This window comes from Arvicanthis niloticus, chromosome 23 (genome assembly GCF_011762505.2).
Source record: "Arvicanthis niloticus isolate mArvNil1 chromosome 23, mArvNil1.pat.X, whole genome shotgun sequence".
Classification (NCBI taxonomy): Eukaryota; Metazoa; Chordata; class Mammalia; order Rodentia; family Muridae; genus Arvicanthis; species Arvicanthis niloticus.
This window is the reverse complement of record NC_133430.1, coordinates 26,930,932-26,956,850: the sequence shown is the minus strand read 5'-3', so window position 1 is coordinate 26,956,850 and position 25,919 is coordinate 26,930,932. Positions and strand designations below refer to the sequence as shown.

At 36.4% G+C, this 25,919-nt stretch overlaps 1 protein-coding gene across 50 annotated transcripts in view; it reads left to right on the top strand.

Annotated features, from left to right (window-relative positions):
- Nrxn3 (neurexin 3) overlaps positions 1–25,919 on the top strand; it is a 1,548,305-nt gene that overhangs the window by 1,491,851 nt on the left and 30,535 nt on the right. For 26 of the 50 annotated variants that reach the window (XR_013106667.1, XR_013106666.1, XM_076921537.1 and 23 more), the window contains one exon: positions 5,614–5,692. Coding sequence is in view for 47 of the 50 variants with exons in the window: in XM_076921537.1 (XP_076777652.1) it covers positions 5,614–5,692 (79 nt within the window). In the remaining 3 variants the exon portion in view is untranslated. Of the gene's footprint in view, positions 1–5,613; positions 5,702–25,919 lie in introns of all 50 variants that reach the window. The other 24 variants (XR_013106665.1, XM_076921535.1, XM_076921530.1 and 21 more) reach the window with 1 other exon arrangement.

The window sequence follows — 25,919 nt, the reverse complement described above, 5'->3', positions numbered from 1 at the left end:
ATGGAACTTTATGTTCATAATCACTAGTACCCCATCTAGATTCTTGGTGATGGTGTAGAATGGGTGGGAATTATTTTATTTTAATTGTTTTTTTTTTCTGCCTCCTAAATAATATATAATTTCTCCATGCCAAGAAATAAATTGAAAGGATTTAGAGGGATTTGCTTATCAGTGCAACACCACGTAGCATTACATTTCTCCTGCTTTTGGGAGGGTACATTGAAGTTTGGTTAATCTTCTGTGGCTCAATACTCCTCTTCTCTGTCAGGCTGCCTCAGACAACAGATAGATTAATCTTCTTTGCACCCACACATTTCTTCTTCCCTCCCCTATTCTCTTGATCTACCATTCCTTTTTGAACAGATGGAAGAGAAATCTTGAAAGTGGAGAGAAAAAGAAAACAAAACACCAAGCCATGCTTTATACCATCTCTGAAGACCTCAATCATAATACAGAAAGACCCCAATCTTTAGCACAGTATATAGATCAGCTCGGCTGGGTTGTTTTTTGTTTTTTTTTTTTTTTTTTTTTTTTTTTTTTTTTTTTTTTTTTTTGCCATTAATTAAATCTGGAATCTGCAAAAGAATTTTTACAAAGGCTAATTCATTAGCAGGAGTTATTATAAGTCATGTCACTCCTTATTCCTCTCTACTGAGTGCATTATAGAAGAGAAGAAAATTGAAGGTGGGCAGATTTCTGAGGGAAGCAGAATTTTCTTGGATCCCTGTTATAGTCTGTTGTTTTTAGTAACAAGGAATAAATATTTATTACAATAGGTATTTTATGTTAATTGGAAAGGTTTAACAAGGCTCTCATAGGGTTGTAAACCACCCATAGAGTTTACTTTTCCTATCTCACGTTCAACAGTTTGTAAACCCCATAAGGACAAAGATTGAGCCTGGCAGATGCCAAGCACAGTATTGCCATATCATATCATGAGCAATTATTACATATTTGTAGTAGAGATGAAAGATTAAGTAAGTAAATGCAAACATAAACAAAAATTCCTACCAAATGACATGTGTTTTGAACTGGGATTTCTAAGTAAAGTGTCTAGTTTAGAGTAAATGTAGTGTCTTTAAGTCAGAAATGTTTCCCTTAAAGTTTTTCTATTCCCCATGAATGTAAACCAAAATACACATTCTAAACATGTCTTACTTGGCAATTTATTACTATTGGTTGGCAGAGAGAAGAGAGGAAGGAAGTGATGTGTTGAAAAACCCCAAGCATGGCAGAGAATGAAAATTCACAATACTTTGCTGCAATCCAGACAGTTGGGCACATACAAAAAAAAAAGAAGCAATGGTCACCAAAGATAACCTATTCACCAGACTGTAATATTATCTCTTTGGCTCCATCATTTATGCTTACTTCATGCTATGCTCCCTTGCTCCATATCTGAGTACAGCAAGCTAAAATTACTTATGTTTCATTTTATTATACAATGTCAGCCTCCTCTATTGAGGATGGCAACACAGAGCATGCTCATCCCGAATACAATGAGAGACTAAGTGGTGCATTCATCCATCTTGCTGCATTCTGATCTTGTTTCTTTATTGAGGCTTGAATTCACTGAAACGATGGTGCTAGAAGAAAAGTAATAGAACTAACAATTCTTAATGTCCCAAGCTTCATGATTTTAAATATCTATGATTTTATGTTAAAAAAAAAAAAGCATCCAGGGATGTGTGCGTGTTGATGTTCATCAAAAATAAGAGTAGGTGATGGGAAGACTTAGTGAATAAATGTTACTCTCTGAACTTAAAAAGTATTCAAACTTTTATGGTCTCACTTGAGGTCATAGGTTAGCCTATAGTCACATACTTTAGTTGTTGGTAACTAAAATGTAACTCTAGTGCCCAATACTTAAATACAGAATGAATCGTGCATAGGCCTCCTCTGCTGCCAGCCATGAGACACTTCAAACTCCAACTCTTACTCTTAGAATAGAAATATAAAGGCAAAATGCTTAAGCCACGATCATTTGAAAGGATTTAATTCTGTTTAGAACAGAGCAGCTGCTGAGATATATGGATGTTTTCTGTGGGACTTCGGGATATTTATGGGCTTTTCTCTTTTCCCTTTTCACTAGAAGAATGGAGATCATCATTCATGAGTGTGTTATTTATAATTTCATAAAGCTGTCCTGTGGCAGGACTTATTTTATCCTACACTTAATCTCGGTCAAATAATCAGACTTCCAAGGAGCTGCAAGGAGAAAAATGACGGATCCCTAAACAATTAACCTAGTGCAGGTCTAAGATAAAGGGCTAAAGGTTAGAGTTTGAAGTCACAAAAGACAGTTGGGCAGTCAGGAGAAAGGGCATGGTGACAGTGCTATGGATTGTACCTGATTATAACATTAAACACTTTTCAGTATAACACATAGAAGATGACAGTGGACAATGGTGGAAATATGTCCCCATGCTAAGAGGGAGCAGGGCTTTGCAGAATAAATTATTAGGTGATTACAGAAACAATAACTCACAGAAGGAAAATGAGAAGTCAGGTTTGTGGAACCGGGAGAATTGGAAGGTAAACACATCTATAAATTTGCCTGGGCAGAGTTTTGAGCTTTCTTCAACCCCAATTTTATTCTAAGGTAACTTTAATAAGCACCAGTAAAAAAGAAAGTAAGTACAATAAAAAAATTCTACCAGGAAAGGAATAAAGAAGGTACTCGGCATAGACATATTTTTTAAAAGTTATTATAATACATATCTTTAGTTTTATGAGACCTAGTACAGAAGTGAACAATTCCAACATGTGGATTAGACATATGAAATATGTTTTAAAATAGAGTAATAGGAATTATTATTTTGCTATAAAACATGGTTAATATGTAATGGCTAAGATATATTTTATTTCTCCAAAGGAAAGGACCTAAGGTGTTTAATATACACCAGCAGTGCTGTGGCTGGCAAGGGACCATGTTCCAAAGTCATATGTGTCAGCTTCCAGAGGACTGTGATAGGTGACCCTGATGGGGTGCAGGAAGGGGAAGAAGGAGAGGTGGTTGATGGGGCAGTATGTTAAATCCATGCTAGTTAGCTAAGGTTTGTAAGATAAAAATTGTCATTCAAGCTGCTGTCATTTTGTCATTTCAAACCCTCTTTTCTTCACCTACTTCCTACAGATGTGCAAATAAATAGAGGTATTTCATACTTCTGACCCTTAACAAATAATGTTTATTTCCACCTGAAATGCCCTTCTTCTTCTCCAGCCTGTAATCCTTCTGCAGCCTTCATTTCTGTCTGCCCCTAAGGGCTTCTTTTCTCCTTCCCTCCTGTCTAGGAGATTTACCTAGTCTCCTGCTACTTGCTCCCTTGGCGACTCAGGTTAACTCTTGTCATAGCATTCAATTTACCATGTTGAGTTTACCTGTTGACATGGCTGTCTCATCGGAGACTGACTTCCCAGAGCAGACTAGCTGCTTCACTTCTCACTTAATCCTTCACCACTGTTATAGTGCCTCATTCATAGATGTGTGAGAAATATCTATGGTAACAAATAAATGAGCTTATCATGAATGAATGCATGAGTGAATAAATGAGTGAAGACAGCTTGATATAATCATATACCATATATATGTAGTATATATATTACACACACACACACACACACACACACACACACACACACACACAGAGCCTGTAATTCTTCTCCAACAGCCGTCATTCCTGTCTGCATATATATATATATAGATATATATGTATATCTATATCTATATCTATATCTATATCTATATCTATATCTATATCTATATCTATATCTATCTATCTATCTATCTCTATATATATATATGCATGCATATATGGGAAATATCCCATGATCAAAACTGTTTAGGTTGTGTGGTAATGAGCATTTTATTTTATTTTATTTTATTTTATTGGGTATCACAAACAATATTGGAATTTAACACATGCAGACAGGTTACAAATACACTATGCTTAGCCACTGAGAAGTAGTACGGTCAATGGTCATTGTATTCATTATTTTTCTGTTGCTATGGTAAAGTACCACAATCAAATAAACTTAAGGAACAAAGTGTTATTCTTGGCTTACACTTGCAGACGATAAGAGTACATAAAGGCCAGTAAATCAGGGCATGGTAGCAACAGTTGTCAGCAAAGTCAGTGTCTCTTGTGGCCTCTTTCCCTGACTTGTAGATGCCCTTCTCTATTCTGAATTTCAGTATAGACCCCTTCCTCTCTTTGTCTGTGCCTCAACTTCCTCTTTATAGAGAGACACTAATCCTACTGCATTTAGGCTTACACTAATGACTTCATTAAAACCTACCTATTTCATTAAGACTCAATATGAAGTCCTATACTGAGGTATTGTGGATCGTCATTAAGCCTATGATATCTATTTTTGGTTGTATGCTAGCCTTTGAAAAGTGAGCCATCTCTTCAGCCCTTAACCTATAATATCTATAAGACAGGTTATAGAAAGAGCTATTATGTTCCACAAGCATAGTGATAATGTATCTTGTAAATTGTCACTTGGTTTCTTAATAGCTGTGTGCCCCTCAGCAAGTCAGCTAACCTCTCTGACTTCTAGTCTTTTTAAATACAACATCCCTGTCTCAATAGATGGTTTGGGTAGATTCTAATAAGAATCATATTAATCATAGCAATTGACTTATAATACTTGTTCAAAAGACAAAAAAGGGCATTTCTTTAACACCCTTTTTTTCTTGAACTTGGATCTAGTCTTCAATAGGTTGGGAATAATAAAGCAGCAACCTGGTTAATGTTACTGACATGAAGAAAAGGAATGAGTATTTATTTTAAAAATTGCAATCTATTGGGTATTTCTATGGTGGATAAAAGTCATTTATTCCTTTATTATTCGTTCACTGGTATTTGCTGCACTTAGAATTTGTGTTATGCAAATAACGCTTTCTCACCTACTATGTGCCAAGGCTCATTTTACATCTAATGCCTAGGAGTCTGTGTTTTTCGTCTAACAAATTCCACAGTGCTAGGAAGTTTCTGCAGGATTAAAAACTAAACGGATTTAAGTTGAACTAGTGTTGTGCCGAGAATTTGTTCTCGCCTCTGCAAGAGTCTTATCCATGTCCAGGAGCTGTTGTGCGGTATCACTCTGCTGGTCCACATTACTAATTCAGCTAATTGCAGCAATTATGAGAAGGAATCGCTGCAAGCAAGAGAAGCTATTATGCTGTACTGAATGAATAGCATTGCGCAGTGTTCATTAATTATACTGCCTATAGATTCACAGCCCCCCAACAGTGCACATGAGACCATGTGCCATATGCACTGAATCTCTCTGAAAGCACAGTGCCTGTAGTGCTGGCCGGGTCCTTCCTATGCTCGTTCTTTGCAACCCCTTTCCTTCTGATTCCTCGTCCAGAAATCAGAGTGGACAGCACAGTATGAAGTGGAAAAGGCTTGAGTCTCTGCAGCTAGCTTGGTGGCTTCAGCTTTACAGGAGATTCATACAGACAATCTTGACCAGAGAAGAGAAATGTCAGTAATGATGGGAGGGGGCAATCAAAAAGATTTGATGTATTTGTGTATCAGTGTCCTTATCTTCCTTTGTTTTCTCTTTTCCCTCTGCTCTTCCCCATTCTGTTAACATCAATAGCCAACATCAGATGATCTTGTTTCATCTGCTGAATGTTCAAGTGATGATGAAGACTTTGTCGAATGTGAACCAAGTACAGGTAGGTCAGGTCAGTCTTGTTTTGCTTGCTTCTTTTTTTATTTGCAAAAAAAAAAAAAACAATACATACATATATGTGATTATACATGTGCCTTATATATATATATTATAGTATGTTAATGTATGTGTATCTCCTGTATCTATATATGTATTTGCGTACATATATAAATGTTAATTTAATCAACAAAAGCATCAAATCCCATGGAAAGAACAATTAAAGCTTAGTGAAATTTAAGTCTCTGATACTTAATGAAAAAAAATACACAAAATGCACTCCAACTTTACACAGGGGGGTGCCCAGATTGTGTGCTGGAATCACTGCTGCAAACGTTTTGTTGCTAATGGCAACGATGAGATTGATTGACAGGGGCAAAGAACAGGCAAAGCCTTCATTTAAATGAGGTTTTTTTGTTTTTAAGCCATAAACCTATCATGGAGGCAAAAAGGTTGGTAGTTATCACATGAGTCTCAAGACTTGTGCTGATCACAAATGGTATAAATAAGTAACCCAAATTATTTTCCATGGGATTTCAACAGCAGTTAACACGGCATTACAATTATACTAATTTTGTTCATTATATGTCTAGCAAACTTGTGAAATGATATAGTATGAGGAAAACAAAATTAGTAGCAAACCATGCCGTGTCAACTGCTGTGATGCTTCAAAATGTATCGACTGCTGAAGTTAAGCTGACTTTGGCATTGGAAAATCACAGTGTGCTCCCCATTTGAACCCAGATACATTTTGATATTTTCTGGTATTTCTTTATAGTGAGCTATATATGATATAAAGTCCAGTAGGTAACTGCCATCCCCAATCCTCTCCTTTCAACTTTCCCAAGTTGTCTGTTTTTAGATTTTACTCTAAGTTAATCATTTCTATATATATAATATATATATACAATATATAATAGAGAACAGATATCATCGAATTTCTGTGTATGTTTTTTTTTAAAAGTCAAAAACCTCATCTTATTTCTACAAAGGCTGAAAGAAATAGATAAAATTTTCACTTGATACTTTGAGTTACTTTATATATTTTTCAATTTTTTTATTTTTTTTTAAAAAAGGCAAGCCATTTTATGTTTTTCTCTTTGTAATTATAGAGAAAATTATGCTTCATTTAAAAAAATCAATAATTTAAAGCTTTATCTTACCCCAAACTGATTTAAAACAGTTTAGATTTTGGTAAATGCTGACTGCTTAGATTCTTGCAAGTGGCTTTGGATTCAGGAAGTTCTATGGGCTTCTGACATTAGTGTCTTGACACTAATTTGACCTCACCCCACTAGAAGGTGATTTGTTCCTTAGGGAGCATAGCTCTATTGAATGAAGGTTAGTGCGACCTTGATCATCAGATACCTTCAACTGATTTAGGAATATACTTGGGCATAAGTTTTTGTTTAAAATGTGAGTGTGGTTATTAATTTGCTTACCATATCTTTCTGAACACTCGGGCATAACAGGATGCACCCCTATGTTCTGGTCCCATTCTTCCTAGTGTTTCTCATAAGTGGTTGTCATAGCAGTGATCCTTACTATACAAACCAAGTCTCCAATCTAATGCAATTCCACAAATATGTTTGAGAGCACCTGTGTCCTTTTCAGATGTGCTAGACACTATGAACTCAATATATGTACAGAATATATCCAATGACAGTGCTTTCAGATGACGAGTTTAGGATTTCTAGACTTTAATTAGTACTGATTCCTTATCCTCGCTCTGGTATTCTCCATTTCTTAGTAATAATAACTGTAAAAAGAGCAGTGTTTATCAAATTCCTCCATCATAACTCATTGAAAATGAAATCATAACCATTTTGACTTATTTTGCCATCTTTGTCCTAATTATGCCCTCTCAAAAATCATCCACATAGCTCCTTCCGTAAAATAAAGGACTGTTCACAGCTCAGAAACCATGAGGCACACAGATCCCAGACTAAGAGCAGTTACGCTCTTTTGATATTGAATTTGAACAGCCCAACTAGAATGAACCTAAGCTAAGTTCAGTTTCTTTTTACTTATCACATGTTTTACTTGATTCAAATCTAGAAGATATAATTTCAATGACAACATTTTTGAATAGTATAGGGAAGTGATTGTTATAGACAGTTTTTAAATTATGGTGATCTTCTAGAAAACAGAGCAAAGAACTCATCAATAAAGTGAACATAGAGTCTTGCCTCTGTAAGAGCTAATTTGATGTGCTTGGTACAGACTATTATTGAACTTCTCTGTCTGGAATAACATAAACCCCCATGTTTGAAGAGCAAACATTTTTTTCTTTCTAATTTTATTTTCTACTTAAAGTATTAGTGTTTGTGGTTTGGGCATACAGAGAAATACATTTGAGGCATATTTTGTATAAGATGAAAATAGGTGTTCTCATGAACCAGTGTACTAAGAGGCTCATTATGGAGATGTGATTGACACTGATGGAGTTCCTAGATATCAAACCTTCTTATGTCTCACCTGTCAATGAGCTCCATAGGCTTCTCCATTTTTCCATTTTTTTCCAAAAACAATGCAATTAAAATCATAAACAGTACCAATTTCTAGGGCTGGATTTGAACTGCCAAAGAGAACTCATCCACTGCCTGTGCAACAGTTAATAATGGTGATGTTCACATCATGTCGCCTACAGTTCTATGGAGACATTGAGTTTGAAACACACGAATCCACTGCTGCAGTTTGTAAAATTGTATTCTTCCTCAGCCTGATACTTGATAGGACTATACTACAGTGGGATGGAGAGCCAGTGCATGTTCTCTAATCCTTATTCATCCCCTTTCAGGGATAATATGTCCTACCTTTTTTTATTACAGTGGATCCTATCGGTAATAATTATTCTCTGATTCCTTTAGATCCATTCGAGATTCTCACATTTCATACATTTGTGCAGTTTAATATAAAATTCACCAACCAAATTTCATATATGCATCAGGTTTTAAATAAAGGGATTTTTTCTAACTTGAAAGGGATTTTTATGTTTCCAATTTGAGGTGACATGTAAACAATTGTTTCCACAACCTAAACCCGTCATATGTGTAGATAAGTGAGTATAAAATATCCTAATACACAAGAAAAGAAGATCTAAAATGAAAAGCCCATTTAAGTTTATTAAACAAATTAGGTTCATATTCAACATATTTAATAATCTTGAATTAAAACTGGAGAATAAGTTTTTCAGCTATAACTGTGCCTTCGCATATGGTTAAAAACAAACCGTGTTGATTTTTTTATTATTTCATGACTTTGAGAAAATAAACATTAGTGTAGCAAAAAAAAAAAACTACATTTCCAAGGATTTATTTCTATGTCTCCTGTCAGTTTTCTCCCTAGCACTCTGACTTGAGAATTTCGCCATGAAGAGATTTATTTTTTCTGGTTGTCAATTAACCAGGTTTTTTTTCCCCCACTTTTGCTTTTGTTAAATGTACTGTGATCAACTCCCAGTTAACAGTTTCACTAGGGCAGGAAGTTGAGAGGAAACATCCACCCATCAATCAATCAGTCTGTCAGAAACTTCTTTCTAATACCAGTAGCCTACTGAAATTATGTTTCTGGCTAGAAACAGGGTCTTAATCATATCCAGTTTGAGAGACCCCTATGGAAAAATTATAATAATAAAATCTGACACCGAGTTGTTCCAAGCTCTACAAATTGTTAGAGGTTTTATTTGCTGGAACATAGTAAAACATACAGCTGGAAGGTCAAGACTGTAATTTCCTAAATGAAGCATAAAGAACAATAGAGTCAAGACCCTACCGATGACGAAAGCACAAATGTACTAGTCATTGAGCCTCAAGTATTTTAGCTATAATCTTTTTGTTTATACAGATATATTTTTATTATTATTTTATACAAGTTTGAAACATGAGTACCATACATTTTTATTAAAGAAGTGAATTTTTAATTATTTATTAATTTAATTGAGGATGACCTTGATGAACAGAGACAAGATTGTTTAATAAAATCATAATTAAATTTCACTAATCTACTGACCATTTTCCAAGTAGAATAGTAATTACCTAGCTAAAATATCATGGCAATATTTGAATATTGTGTTCTACTTCAAAAAACATTGAGTAATGGGAAAATGTAAATTATCTGAGATAAATGTTATAACCATAGAAAGGAGAATATAAATCACCGTAAAACTTCTTTAGTTACTCAATTTGGTTATCAATATTAGCCTCTTATGTATATTTGAGTTATAACGAAATCTCATTGTATGCAAAAGACATCATATATTTATGGTCAGGTTCAACCGTACTAAATTTTAAGTTGCCATTCTTGACAATGTCTAAATGAAGGTGTATTCTCAGAGGACATTGGTATTCCCTATTTAATGCTCTCATTTTTCATATTCACTAATACACTAAGATATCACTTTTTATAACCCACATCTACTCCAACACAAGTTAATTTTTAAGCCACTTTAGAATGTTTAACCCTAGTAGAATGCTTTGAGATTTGAAGAATGCAGTTTACATAATAAAGATACAGGAATTGATTAATAAATTTTTGATAAACAATAGCCCTTAGATAAAACATATTAAATATGTAATCTGTATATTGACTGCTGTTGTGGTCTCCTTCATATAAGCACACTAATCACAAAAATTATAAAATAAATGTATTTGTGTATTTAACTCCATAACTCAAAAGTTTAGGGTATGTTGAAGAACCCAAGGGAAGCTTGAAATCACGAAGCATAAGCTCTTCTGTTCAAAAGTTGACAAATTACTTATTTGTATCTCATTTTTGTGAGCCTCTCAGTGTAGAGAATAGAATAAATACTAAAAGAATAAAGCTGACACCAGATACTACCAGGAGTTCACAGTCTATTAAGAAAGGCAAGTGTGGTAACAAGGAGACTGAGGAAACTAAAAATGAATGCCAATAAACAATGTAGGCAATGTGTAGAAAGGCTGAAGATATTATCCATATTTTTGTGAGAGTTTCTCTGGCACAATGAATTGAGTACCCCTTTCCAGTTCTGATTCAATTCACTTCAAGGAGCATGCCTGTGTATCTAGCTTAGAGACACAGAGCTTATCATTAATTGTGACTGAAATAAAAAGTTAACACTGCCCAATGCTAAACTGCAATTTGAAGTAGATTGATGTAAGATTATCTAGAACAAGGGTATTTAAAGGTCCATCCTAAAGAGCGAATTTCATGCCCAAATCAAGAACTTCCTGATTTCAAATGCCCAAGCAAGTAGAAGCTAAGGAAAGAGCTTCCTGGAATCATTAAGCAAACCCTCTTTCCGATGTATACATAAACAAAGAGGGGTTGGGTTTTAAAGGAAAAGCTTTGTGGGTTTTGTTTCATTCAGTTTTTGTTGTGTATTATTTTCTTCTCTTCTCGTAAACCCTAAGTACATGCACTGTGCATGTGCATATTTATATATAAATGCAGTATGTTTATACAAAAGTGCTTGATACTTCATACATATGTAGACATAGTCTAAATGATATTAGACTAATGTAAGCTAATATTAACAGCCCCTGCCATCGGTCATGTGGTTACACAGAAATTCACACCATCACTCTGAGCATAGACATGCATGATACTGTTTTAACTTGATAAACCAAGCATGTTAATTTTATTTAGGTTTTGTTTTCTTCATCTTAATTATAATGTTAATTCCATAATTTAGTTATCTTTTGGAAGGGTGGAAAAAAAATTATACAGATATATCTATCCATATATGCACATACACGTGTATATATACGTAAATAGATATGTATCTTGTATATTTCCCAAACCATTTTTCTGTCGTTTCACCTCATCTTGTGCCGCATGAATTTTTGGTGGTTCAATTTGTTTTGTTTTAATTCATATTTAGCATTCTGACCATTATGGCTATTTTTTTAACTCATTGCTATACTTTTATGAGTAACTCTAATCATTGTTTTTAAATTCCAAGAAATATTTAGATATAAAATTCAAAACGGCAACAAAATCTTTTCTTGCCATCCTTGTGTCAACTCTCCACCCCCTTCAGTACATCCCTTCAATGTTTTTCTCAAAGCAAAACAAGTCTCAACAAAATCCAAGAAAGTTGTGTACCAAAGAATGAAATGCCAAGTTCCCCTCTCCCTTTCTATTCATATTTCCCTTTTGATTTCATTCCTTTCCCGTTTTTAATTTTTCCCTATATCTGCACTGACCACTTGCCTTCACTCTCCCCATCAGTTATGCTGTCATTAATTTAAAAGATACACAAAGAAGCCAGGGATTGAAAAATAAAAAGACATGCAGAACTTATAAATAAAAACATACCCCTCCCCACAAATTTCAGATGGCATAAAAAGAATTTTATTGCAGATACAGGATATGTGTTTTATCTTTTATTTATGGACAAGCCTAAGATCATTGTGTGGCATGCCAGTGACAGTTTTGTAGTACTCAACTAACCATGGCTTCCATCACCAGCGCATGAGCTGCTATGACACCATCTTGTGTTTCATCCAAGTGTCACATCCCAGCTAACCCAGCAAGTTCCCAGTCTGAGTTGTGGGGATAACTTTCCTTTGCAGTTATAATGCCATGGGTACTCACTTTTATGTTTATTTGTATTGGGCCCCTGCAGCCCTAAGAGCTGCACTGCCAACATCTCTGTATGATTTTGTTCTGGTATCTTCTTTCCTTGGCATATCAGTCAAGCATGTGTCTTTTGTCTGGCCACCTTGTCTACACGTCTACTGTCATGGTGTCGTTCTGTGATTCTGTTCTCTGTTTGTAATATGTGGTTTGATGTCTTCTGTCTTTACTTCTCTCCTGCTATCTCTACTGCTAACCTTACCCACCTAGGGAACTTCACAAAGAAGCAATACAAATTTTCATTTGAGTTGTATGTCTGGTAACAATGGTTTGCACCTGGAATTCCTAAATTACACTTTACCTGGACTTTCCAGGGGAAACTCACAGTGAGAAACAACTATAAATGTTAAAAAAATAAATAAAGAAAGAACCCTTGTTGACTTCTTTGACATGATTAAATTGGCTTACTGTTTAAGGGACTTGAAGGAAGTGCTAATTTCCAAAGAGTCTTTTCATAGATCATCACCCTTCTAGTTAGAATGTTTTCTTCAGAGACAGAGCAAAAGAATGAAGCATCTTCATTTCTGCTCAGAGCAGAGCCTTCCCCAAACTTTCTTAGGCACTGGTAACAGTCAACATTTATCTTTAAGCAAGTTTGTGCTCACAGGCTTTATTATAAATTATAAATATGTTCAGCAAGATGTCTACTGATGAAGGAACCAAAGCCATTTTCACTTACTGGTTCCACCCATGTATGTTACAAGGTAAGATTATCTTTTGATCTTTCTAAGTGAAGATACCCATTTCTATTTCATTTAATTTTTTTGAATTCATGGAAGCATTAAAGAGCCAATGGTTTTTAATTAGACCTGGGTCCTTTATTTTATCCTTTTAAAAAACATGGCATGCGTAATAGCTCCCTTTCTGAAGACAGTCTAAATTTCTTCAGCAGATGTAGAAGCAAGCACTCTGTTAACTGTACAGTGGGTAGGCTATACTCTGTGATTTTCCAGGAACCTTGATACATTACTTGAAAAGATGTGGACAGTATGAAAGTGGCATTATGTGAACAACATAATTTCTTTTCTCTAAAGGATTGAGTGAAAAAAATGTGACATCAGTACACAATGGGTAGTATCTGTTGGGTTAGGAAAAACATTGTCATACAATGCAAAGACTGGTTTGGGTCTGAAGAAGAAAAAGTTAATGAAGACATTGGTTTATCACGAGATGTTGCAGATAGGCTACAGAAACTGACTGTTTTTCTGAAGTTAAGATGAAAAAAGAGAAGGCAAGATGAATGGGCTCTGAGAAGTGAAACTGAAACTGCAGATGAAAGACAAAAGGGAAGCAGTGGAGGGAGATAAATGGAGGGAAAGATAAAACTAGAGAGGAAGGAGACAAAAAAAAGGTGGAGGGAGAGAAGAGACAGGGAGGTAGAACAAGTATTGATTGCAAGCCAAGTACAACAGTTTGGTGTAAATGTTTTCAAATTGAGCACACTCAATGACTCAGTCACAATGACTGGTTATAGGTTCTTGCCACCAAGACTGAGTACCTTAGTTCAATCCCTAATCCTACATTGTAAGGACATAACCAGCTCCCCTGATATGATACTCATACACCATGACATTTTCACATATACACATGTACGGACAGAACAAGTAAATAACAATGCACATGTGCACACATATCCTCCTCAGAGCCCAAATATAGTGTTTCCAGGTTTATGTTGTGTGGCATATCTCCACAATGGCTAATCTCAACAATCAACATTAAACTCAGAATTGGGCAATATTGCCCATTAACATACTATGTCATTTTTTAATCATACGAACAAGACAGAGATTAGTAACTTCCAGAAAATTGATAATAGTAAATTATAGTAAGATTTTTTGAGAAGTGCTGAGTTTTAATGTTTTAATTGTCTTTTTTTTAAATGTCATGCTTGTAAGTTCATATATTTTAATTTTGAAGAATGGCCAAGATCCTTAAAAACAGGCTCATAAGCTGGCTCTAGACTAACACAGGCTCACTGTGTGAATGCATGGCTGAGAATCTTACTTAAACCTCATTGTAGGTTACTAGGATAATAGGAATTGTTGTGGTCACATCATACTTGAGAAATTCAGGGTCAGATGTTTTCATTCTCAAGGGTCACATACCTGCACTTAAGTGGCAAGGCTAGGATTCTAACCCGAACCTGTTTGAAAATGGATAACAATACAGACGGCAATAAAAATACGAATTATTTTGTGATGATATGTGTAGCTTACCAGGAGTACAGCCTCTCCATTGGCCCAAGGAAGTTCTTACTTTATCAGTATATATACGAAAGAAGGTTAAATACACTATGATGCTAATAATGGCAAAAATGAAGGTCATAAGACAAAGCTGCTTCTTGTATCTTAAAGTAAAATGTCAATAGAAGCCATATCTTCATGAGGATTTCCAGTTTGACTAATTTTAACTCCCCAAAAGTGAGTTTTGAGGACTACAGAGATAGCTCAGCCAAAAAAAAAAAAAATTCTTTTAAGCACAAGGACATAAATTTGATCATGAGAAAGAGAGAGAGAGAGAGAGAGAGAGAGAGAGAGAGAGAGAGAGAGAGAGAGAGAAAGAGAGAGAAGAGAAGAGAAAGAAGGAGGGAGAGAGAGAGAAAAAAGGGAGGGAGGGAGATCTAGTCAAGGTGGTGATGCTGGGGAGGTAGATGCATACTGATCCCAGTAAATTACTGGACAGCCAGTCTAGATTAGTCAGCAATCCCTAGACCTATCAAAGACCCTAAATCAGAAAATAAAAATAAGTATTAGATGATGCCTACTCTGGGTAGAATAACACCACAGGTTGTTATCTGATCTCCATGTGTGCACATATGTGCACATGCAGGTTCATCCTTGAGCATGCACACATCCAGACGTGAGTTGTCTTGTACTCCTCCTTGCACGATGCTCAAGATGAACAAAATATATCTTAGACTTTCAAATTATATTTTTTTTCTACATTGGAAATCTGTAGGAGATACTGTTCTTAGCACAGGATCATAATCTACAATGTGATTCCATTACTCAGTTGTTAAGTTTTTGTAAGTTTTAAAGCGTAATGAATTTCATTTAGTTACAGCCGTCAGTGCATGTTAATTAACCAGCTGAGCCATGAAATATGTCAATGGCCTTTGCTTCTACATTTTCTCATAGAGTAACTAGTATATTAACATTTAAAACAGTACGGGGATCATTGTATTGCAGAAAATGTCTGCAGCTTGTAGAAAGATCATTTTATGGTCAGATTGTTAGGCATTGTTATGTGAAAGAGTGTGAAAGATCTGAGAATTACCAGAGAAAGCATTGGGCCTTATCACTTCTTCCCATTCGACAAGCTAGGGTCTCTGATTGGATTTCCAAGAGTACAATAATGTTACCTTAATTTGATATGAGATTTAGTTGACCTGTGGGCAACTTTCAGTGACAGCCAAGAAGTGTTCCTTAAAAGGATGTCAAGGCTCCTGGCTACAAATGTGCTACTTTTACACTTTTGATCCTTTACTCAATGAATTAGTTATTCATTTCTACATACTGTTGTCATGACAACTTAGTAGAGTCTTAAATGATTTTAAACTCTGTAGTTCTAGCAGCGGTCTCTTAAAGACACATGATTATTATCATCTCTAATTGGACAAATAAGCGTGAATCACACTGAACCAGGTCACACAGTAAGAAAAAACAGAAATTAGTGCCATAGCAACTATCTGTAGAACCTATACACTGGGCACTGGTCTGTGCTGTCTTACATGCATTAACCACTGCACGTGAAGTAGCTATCTGCCCCCCCCCCCCCCCCCCGAACAGTGAAAGTCAGGTATTAAGTATGTTAAAGGATCAGGAAGTGGCTAATGGGTGAAATGTGATGTACCATAGGACAGTTATGTCATCATTCAGTTATGACTTGCTTTCCAAATAACCATGGTTAAAGTAAGCACCCAGGGGATGGACTATGGTTCAGTCCATGAGTGCTCTTGGCAAAGCATGAGGACCTGAATTCAGGTCCCTGCCATGTACTTAAATGCTACAAGCCACAGCATGCTCCTATAATGTTAGTACTAAGATGCAGAAAGGAGAGCTATTTAGGACTTGCTGCCTGGTGATTTAAGCCAAATAAGTGAATTCCTGGTTCATTAAGAAACTCCTATCACAAAACCTGATGTGGAAAGTGTTCCAGGATGATACTAGAAGTTGACTTCTGGCTTCCATGTACACACATGCACGCACATACAAACACACTCACATGCAAATCTCTTGGCATCAGTGAGGTGACTTTCAATTATCTGGGAGTAATACCAAGACTTATGTGAGGGCTACTCCCTTGATGTCTCCTTCATGATAATCTGTGCTCTGAAAGTTTTGGCTTATTACCCATTTTTAGGTCTTATTATAAAATGTCGGAGCACATAACAGCCAGATCTGACTGATGTGAGGAGTCTATGCAGAGTGGCTCTTAGTGTAAAGTTTAATAAGCATATATTTTTTTCACAAATAATTATGGCCCTTAGAAAACAGTTTTAGAGGCAACTAAGAGAAGGATCACTGAGTGTGTATCTCAGAGGTTGTAGTCTTACCTAGAACTTTCTGACTCCTAGACACCCTTGACATCTCTAAAACCAGGCAGTTCATTTCTCCCCTCTTCGTTCCTTATTTCATAGTATTACATCTCTATGGCTGCACAAAGATGAGGTGAAGACACACAAAATGTGTTGAGGTCTATGCATTTTCCATGTTAAAAAAAAAAGATGAGCTATGAGTTGTTAAAGAAAAAAAAAAAAAACGCATCATTTGAAAACTCGATTGGCTTTTGCTAGAATTGTTGTCCAGGTTAGATACAGTCTGAACAACTTTTGGGTTTCTAATTACAAGTTACATTAGTCCCAGTGTAACCTAAAATCAGTCCTGAAGTCAGATCTTTAAAAAGAAACTCTGTCCAGCTGAAACTACTTGAGTGCTCTCTGCCCTAGAATTGTGTCTCTGTCTTCACACTGAAGCAAAAACTGTTTTACCAGAACTTAATTAGAACACTGATGCTATTTTGCCAAATGTCCTGATTTGTCAATCAGTTGCCTGAGCAGAGGTTCCTCAACTTTTTCTGTAAAGAGCCAGAGAGTGAATATTTCAATCTTTGTGGGTTTTCTTAAGCTCTCTTAAAAAACCAATAGGCTCTGTTGCTTTAACAACACAAGAATAGCCACAGACAGTAGATATTCTGATGAGTGTTGCTGTGTTTCATTAAGCTTCTTCTATCTGAATGACCACATTCCTGGCCTACATCTGGAGAAATGAGATGGGTTAAGAGGACCTACACTTTTTCCAGCATAGAGAGATCTCTTTTCAAAAACAGAAAAAAAATCAATATACAAGAACTGAAGGGTGTGACACTCAGAAAGAGACAATTTTATCAGCCTGTGCCTTGATTTCTAAGATATTTAAGTCTGGTTCTTGTTGAACTAGTTTTATACCTGTGGTTTCTCATAAATCAGGCAGATCAATGAAAATATCCACAAGTTTATAATGTCTATAAGTTTCATACATTTTTAAAATTTTATAACACTATGTAGCCTTTATAGTGAATCCTAAAAATTATGTTGTGTTACTCACTGCATACATAAGAATTCACAAAAATATTCAGCATTATTCAAATATTCAACATTAGAAGGTCGTATTTAAGGATATTTCATCCCATTATTTTATACATTTCATTATCTCAGATAGAAATCATGATCCCTGGATTATTCCAAAGGCATTCAAACCTTATCCTTCCTTTTGCAAAACTATCTTTTGAGTCTCTTCCCTCTGCTGGGACACCAACTATTCTCTTCTCCCATTCTCAGTTCTGCAGGAGCTTCCTGGAACTCAGACCCACAAACTGTGTCATGTTCCGATAATTCTTCCTAGGACTTTGGCTGAGGGTTATTAAACTGACAAATGTCTAAATGATTGAGACACATTATTTCCCGAGAACCTCTTTTCTTGTACACTTTGATTTCTAGACTTGTAAGTTTTATAGAAACAGTGTGTGTGTGTGTGTGTGTGTGTGTGTGTGAGAGAGAGAGAGAGAGAGAGAGAGAGAGAGAGAGAGAGAACAAAGGCCATTTGTGTTTGGTTAACATAGTTGAATGAGGAAGGCATATATACAGGAGTTCTTGCTGCAGTGCCATCAAAAGCATGGATTTATATGTTAACCTTCTGGATGTCCAAGATAAGGTATTTTACAGTGTAGGACTCAAAGTGGCATCCTGCATTGAGGTAAATAATGCCTTCTACCACCTGGCAGCTGATTAGGAAGGAGTACATGAGAAAAATACAGGCTCAAAGCTGTCCTCATACAGTAATTTCTAGCGTCTTCAGCATTTTTAAAGTTAGAGATCTGTGGAAAGGACATATGAGACACTCATATATGGGCACTGTAAACCACACTGCAGTTCCTGCTACATCCTAGCCCCAGGGAGATGTAAGAGTGACATGTGGAGCTCAGCGATGACATTAGGAACCTCCTCTATTAGCACAACTACCTCTTTGGTTTTGTTCCTAAAGTTGTAAGGTTCCAAAGGGAAAAGGAGCAGGAAAGAGAGACACAGACAGAGAGAGACCAAGACATGGAGGGAAGGAGAGAGGGAGGGAGGGAGGGAAAGAGGGAGAGAGAGAAAGAGGAGATGAAAGCAGATAATGAAGATGAGGGTAGGGGAGTTACTTTTTAAAGTTACCTAATTTGAAATCCCTGTTTTAATAAGACTCTGGCACTGCAGAGATTTATGAAGTAAGCACTGCATAAAGATGCACCATTGGTTGCCAAGGAGTGAATACCAAAATAAAGTAATTTGTCTTCCATTATACTTGGTAATAATCTTGCATTTTGCCATGTGATTGTTTGGTTCATATTTGCATATGCCTGGTCATTATTTGCTTTTCCTACAAAGCAAGGGGGTAAATCAGTGTTGTGACTGGAGTATGAAATAGGTCTTGAATGCTCTTATGTTGTGGCTTGGTATGAGGCTACTGGATTATGAGGTATGCTAATTTCACCAATGGACAGTCTGTTAATGTGTTCTTAAATGCGTGGCCAATTAGAAAGTCAGGACTAGTGGGAAAAAGAAGATGTTATGGGGGCATGACATTGGGAGATGTATCTGTTCTGCTATCCCAAAAACAGAAGTGTCAGGCAAACATGGAATGAAACACCCTAAACTATGAGACATTCCTCCTTTAAAGAGCTTCTAGTTGATATTTTTTCAAAGGGTAAAAAAAAAAAAAAGACTGGCTAAAACAACCAAGATTATGTAAAATTATAATAGTATATACTCTAGTAGGCAAATTGTGAGTTCATATAATGGCATATACATTAAGCAATTAAAATACTATTCTTTTTTTAAAAGATACTTTACTTAGAAAATCAACAACAAAAATAAATAAAGGTCAAGAAATGGTACTAAATTACTATTTATTTATTTATCCATGCATTCATTTATTTTTAACCCTTCATAAATTTGGGGTTGTTCTCAGTAATGATTCCTGTTAAGGCGTCAGTTAGTGGCACTGAGAATCAAATTAAGACCACCAATAACTTTAAAACCTTAAATGTGAGATTTTTGGGTTTATTATAATGATATTGGATAAAGTAACAGCATTGAATTGTGCATACAAAACTTGATTTGCTTAAGGTCATGGAGCTAATTTGTAATGTTGTAAATTCACAATCCAATCATTTTATTGATTAAAAACAAAACAAAACACTCCATGTTTTATGCTAAGCTGAGATGGCATCTAATAAATAACTTAGAGATTATATGACAAATTACTGCCTTCTTTTTCCTGGTTTGGTTGATACATTGAAAAAGATGCTGTTGGCCCCCTCAAGGATAATGTAAGTTGGTCATGAACGAAACTCAAAAGTGACAGGTGAATGCTGAGGCAACTGGTAGAGTCATTTGTGGGATAGACTCAAGGACCATATTCTAATCATGTTTTCTCATGGTCAGAATGTTACTGTCCTACACAGAGGACGAATTGTTAGGTAAACAGAGACAGATAGCTAAACCCAAATGCAAACGAGAACCAGGCTGTGCCAAGGCTTGCACTGGTCCATGGTGAAAAAGAGAGAGAAAAGAAGAGAAGAAATGACAATATAGTGAGTATCTTAATTAGGGTTTTCATTGCTTCACTGTATCAATTTATTAAAAGATTCATCAAATTGGAGTAGTGTATTCATATAAAAATGCTTTTTAAAATTTACATATTATATTTTTTAAAAAACATGATTGATACCTATAATAAATTCTTATTTAATAACATATATACACACACATGCATACAGGCAACAAAACATTAAATAGTACATTCACAATGCACCTAAACTACTACTAATAATATAACTTTTGTTTTGCAAAGACTAGGCAGTGCAACTGAAGGACAATTATTTGTATCTGTGGCCATAAAAAAAATCCAATTCCACTTTAATTTGTATGCAGTCTGCTTTATGGCCTTCTCCTGTCTTGATTTCATTTGTTTACTTAGAGATTTGTACCAGGTCCACTGCCAAATGCCATTATGTAGCTTCCTTTATCACATGGATTGCTGAAGTAATTCTTCAGTGTATTTTTACTGTGGTTCCAATTTTTAAATTGCTTATCATTCCTTCCCTCCGGGTCATGCACTGCATAAGCGCTGATTTTCAACTATTGAACTTGATAAAGAGTTAGGCCTACCATCACCTTTCGTATCAACCCTTTCTTCCTCTTTCTGTATGAATGAAACTTATGAAAAACTTAAAACATTCATCCAAGAGGGTTGGTTGCCCTACTGGACCTAGTAAGATCCTATTCATTAAAAAAGGCTTCATTCAAAAATGACACACAAAGAATCATCTCCTGCCTTGAGATTATTTTTTCAGTGCTTGATCCAAGCCACGATTATTGCCTTTACTTATGTAGTCTCGTGACTTTCAAAGCATTTTCCTATTGTATTATTTTGGATTTCTTCTTCGCTCACAATAGTCATAGGCTAAAGTCTACACTGGTGTGATAACACAAACTTCCAGTCTGTGCTTCAGCACAGAAGGAAGCTTTCTTTTCTTAGGATTAATTACAATTATACCAAGAGAGAGGCATGATTGCAGAAGCTATGCCATCTAACCTACTATTTCTCCTGAATACTTCCATTTAATAAGTCCTTGTTAAGCACTTACTGTGGACTAAGCTGTTGCGGCCTTCTGTCGGCTCCCCACACTAAGCAGAAGAGAGACACCAGGATGCAAGAGTAAAGGGAAGCAGAGATGATCTCGGTGACAGAACTAGTGAAGATGATCATGTGACTGATCAAGTGATCATCATATAAATGTGTGGTGACAATCTTTGATGATGTGTGCTGTGAAGCAGAGGCAGGTGGCGCCACGAAGCATAACATGGTGGGACAGATGACAAGGCAGGGGATGACGGTGGGAGTAGGGAAGTCTCAGGGCAAATTATATTTGAGGTGAATAATTTGAGATAAGTGAGAATTAACTGAGCAAAGAGGAATTGTGAAAGCTGCTGATCTTGCAAGAAATTCTGAACATTGGAAAAATTCAATCAGCATGGAAAGGGAGTCTGCTGGAGGCAGCAAGAATCTCACAGGTTTTATCCCATGCATGAAGGAAAAAAAATTCTAAGTATCTCTTATGTCCATTCACATCTTTGAATAGACAAAGATGAGAGTGACTTTTTTTTTTAATATAAGATTATCTCTGTGAGGGAAAGGAATGGGGCTTTGGGAAGGGTGAGGGTGTATAGCAATTGCCACCATGGAAGCTGATAGAACTATATGTTAGACTGAAGAGTCACCAAGGCTATTTCCAGATTCTCAAATATTAGATGATACTTTGCTATTTGTATTATGACTGAACATTGATTATCTGGGCATTTGTTTCAGACTACGTATAGGAGGCATTGATTAGAAGACCATGAAAGTTCCAAGCATGTTTACACTGTGTTCAAACTCTATGTGAATTGGTCACCCAACACTTTCAAAAAAGAAGCAAAAAATTGCCTCCTCCGTGCTATGCTGGAGATGAGAATTGCAAGGGACAAGGAATAGAGATCAAGTATTGATCTGCTTATTATGTGTGCAGTTCCACACAGTACTTCCTCCCCAACACATCCCAGCCCCTACAGTCATTATCAAATATATAACTTCATAATAGTTGAAATTGCAGTGTGAGTAATGATCTCAGAAAAAAGTAATTTTTATATATTCTAATTTACTAACATTCTACAATAAAAGCATGGTCTTATGTTGACTTCTATCCCTCTAATAAAAAATTGATCCCTGCTAGGACCATATATGATAATGATAAAGAAAAAATACTTTTTAAGCCAGAAATGAGATAACAGAGGATTTATTATAACAGCCAAAGAGGCTGTTCCTATGCTGACGTTTTCTGCATCATGCTTTGGTATGCTATCTGCATCCCAGTACTGATTTGATATTTGCAAAATGTCTATATCCATCAACTGAGGGAACAGGAGGACTACTTTCTGGCATTGCTCAGGCATGGATATGTGTGTGTGTGTGTGTGTGTGTGTGTGTATGATTTTGATAACATCTGATTCTGATTACATTTCATAAGATTACTACTGATTAGCATTTAGATTCATTAAGTGTCATAGCATTCTTTATGGAGTCAGAAACTAGTAGCTGTCAAGGTCAAGTTATAAATGAATTCTTTTACTGCCCACACAGCGATCAATATGTGTGCTATCACAAAGGCTTAGTGATAGCCCCTGTTTTTTTTTTTTTTTTTTCAGCTCTAAAAAATAAAGACTTCTCGAAAGTTTTCTTCAGTAAAAGAGATTGCTAGCGAGTGTGTTTTCTGTAAAATACAACTGAGTAATGGCAGAAACATCATCTATACACCCAGCCTTCCATGGCCACAGAATCCAATGACTATTATTATTATTATTATTATTATTATTATTATTATTATTATTTAGCATAGCCATAGCACTGCTGACTGTATTTCATTGCAATGCACTGCTTTCCCAAATGTGCTGTGAACGTATAGTTTCAGGTTCTAAGCAGGGCTTAGCTATCTGTCTACAACACACTTGGAGCATTTGAAAGCCCACTGATGAAGTTCATCCAATGCCATAAACACATATGAGCACCATAGCAGCTTCCTTCACAGTGATCTGACATGGAAAGATGGACAAGAGTCTGTTGTAACCACACAGATTTGCCTCTGAGGTGACTACTCCAGAGAAGGTGAATCATTTTAGGATGGAGTTCTAAGGAGCATGTATTTTGATTGTCTTTTGATTGCTAGTTGTAACTTCTTAAGACTCTTGTAAAGGAAGAGTTTAGAATTTACAATAACTTGCTCCGTTTCTAGAAAGAAAGAAGAAAGACCTGTTCTATTTTATGCAGGATTTTTTTTTCTCTCGGGCTACAGAGTTGACAAGAAGCAGGCTTGAGCAAAAAGTGGAGGCCATGCCTCTTGTTTTAAATAATGGCAATAATATTTTTTTTCACTTTCAGTTATAGAATGGTAGCAAGTTTCTTTCTGGTGGGAAACTCATTCTGACCCAAGTTATGCAACTTGTGTAACTAAGTAAGAAAGAGTGGCTAGATATGGTTATTATTTGGGTTTTGTTGCTATGACAAAATAGCTGAGAATATTGGCTTCGAAGGTGGAAAAGATTACTCTGCCTGTTCCCAGGGAATTCAGTCAATGGTCAATTGCCTACAATTGCTGGGCAGTAGGGAGGCTAAGGTGACAAAAATATTATGATGGGAAGTACAGAGAATACGAAAATTGTTTGTCTCGTGTCATCTTGGAAGAGAGAGGGAAGGGGAGCAGGCCTAGGCCTCAATATCCCCTTCTTAAATGTGTTCCCAATAGCCATCTAGGCCCCACCCGCTAAGAGTTCGAGTACTCACTCCACAGACCTGTGACTGAGCCTCCAAAATTTCACCTTAGGAGCAATTGAAAACCCAAACCGTGAAAACAGTATGCCTTTTTATTGTCTACAATTATCTAACTAGAGAAGTGGGTGACAGGGCCTGAAAGGAATAACTTGCAAGTTACTGGAATAACCCTTGTCCAGCACCACCGTTCCAGATCAGCGAAAGGATTTTCCAGTTACTATTCAATGCCACAAATGCATCCATTGCACAGTGGAGGCAAACCTGTCTGCTTTGAAAGCAGAATTTGAGTCAACACAGACAGAAGCAAAATGACATCTCTGTGGTCTAAAGCTACCATGCTTTACTGCCCACCCCCTAATTCACTAACTCTATGAGAAGATTCAATACACAATCCAGGGAATCGAACATTATCATAATCATTATCGTCACCGTCACCGCCACCGCCACCGCTCACCATCACCGCCACCGCCACCACAACCACCACCACCACTGCCGCCATCACCACCACTACTTCTCGTTGGTGAAAACATTGTCAAGAACTCCAATCCTTCAATGTTTATTGCTCTTTCTTATTTTATTCACACCAGTTGATGAAAAAGTGTGGAGGCTGAATAAACTCACTGTTATTTCCTGATGACACAAATATATAAAGTGCACAGATAAACTCCAAGAAAGTTTTCATCCAGCTTGGGAGAGTGTGCCTATAAGGTCTTTAAGGGTCAGCAGTCCTATTAAACAGAGGGACCACCAGGGAATTATGAGGTTAAGAAAAATGGGGGAAATGTCTAGAGTCACTTGGAAATTGAGGGTGTTATAGGCATTTCAAGGAAAATGCTTGCTTTCTCGCCAGCTGAGCTACTTTCTTCAAAGAGGCTAAAATCATATTTTTTTTTCTTTCTGCAGCTTCCTACCTAGATCTGTAGAGCTAGCCCAGGTTTTGTCATTTGTGAACAAATTCATCAAGGGCTGGTGGAGGCAGTGTTCTCCTCTAAGAACTGGTCAAAAAGAAGGATCTTAACAGAATATCAGGCTGGGGGTCAAGATTACATGTGCAAGGTGGGAAGATGCTAATAAGATAGCTCTGGTGAGACTGTCCTAGGCACTTGCTTGGGTCCTTGGAAGAACTTGGAGGATTGATAGAACCCTGGATTTCTCATAGCCCTTGTTTCTGTGGACCATGACATTGTGGGATGTTGTATTTTTATCTTCAAGCACAGGGGCTTCTAGCATCCTTTTATATGTCTGGGGGATGAAACTATTTTGGTCATGCTTATCTCTACTCTTAGAGATAGTGAAGATTAGTTCTGTTTGTTCCTATTACTCACCTGAGACTAAGCACTGATAATTTGGCTGCTGGCAGCATTCCACTGCCGTGCCTAATAGGACATTTGGGAAGGATGCCAACAGCAGCCAGATTGTATTAAGCACTTAAATTACTATTTAAGATCAGTTCTGCAGTTTTGTGGTCTTGAAGTCAGAAGCAGATCCTCCTTCTAATTTTCAGCTTTCTCTGTTCTTAGTTGTCTATGTCTTCAGTTATTTCCTCCGAATATTTATTTCATGAGTGTGCTCTCACTTTCTGTGTCTCTCTGCCTTTGCCTTTCTCTCTCATAAACACACTTGTGTGTGTGTGTGTGTGTGTGTGTGTGTGTGCATTTATATAAAACACTGTTATACTATAGGCTTTGACATAAATCTTCATGTAGTTTCTTGGCTTCTACTTTTTTC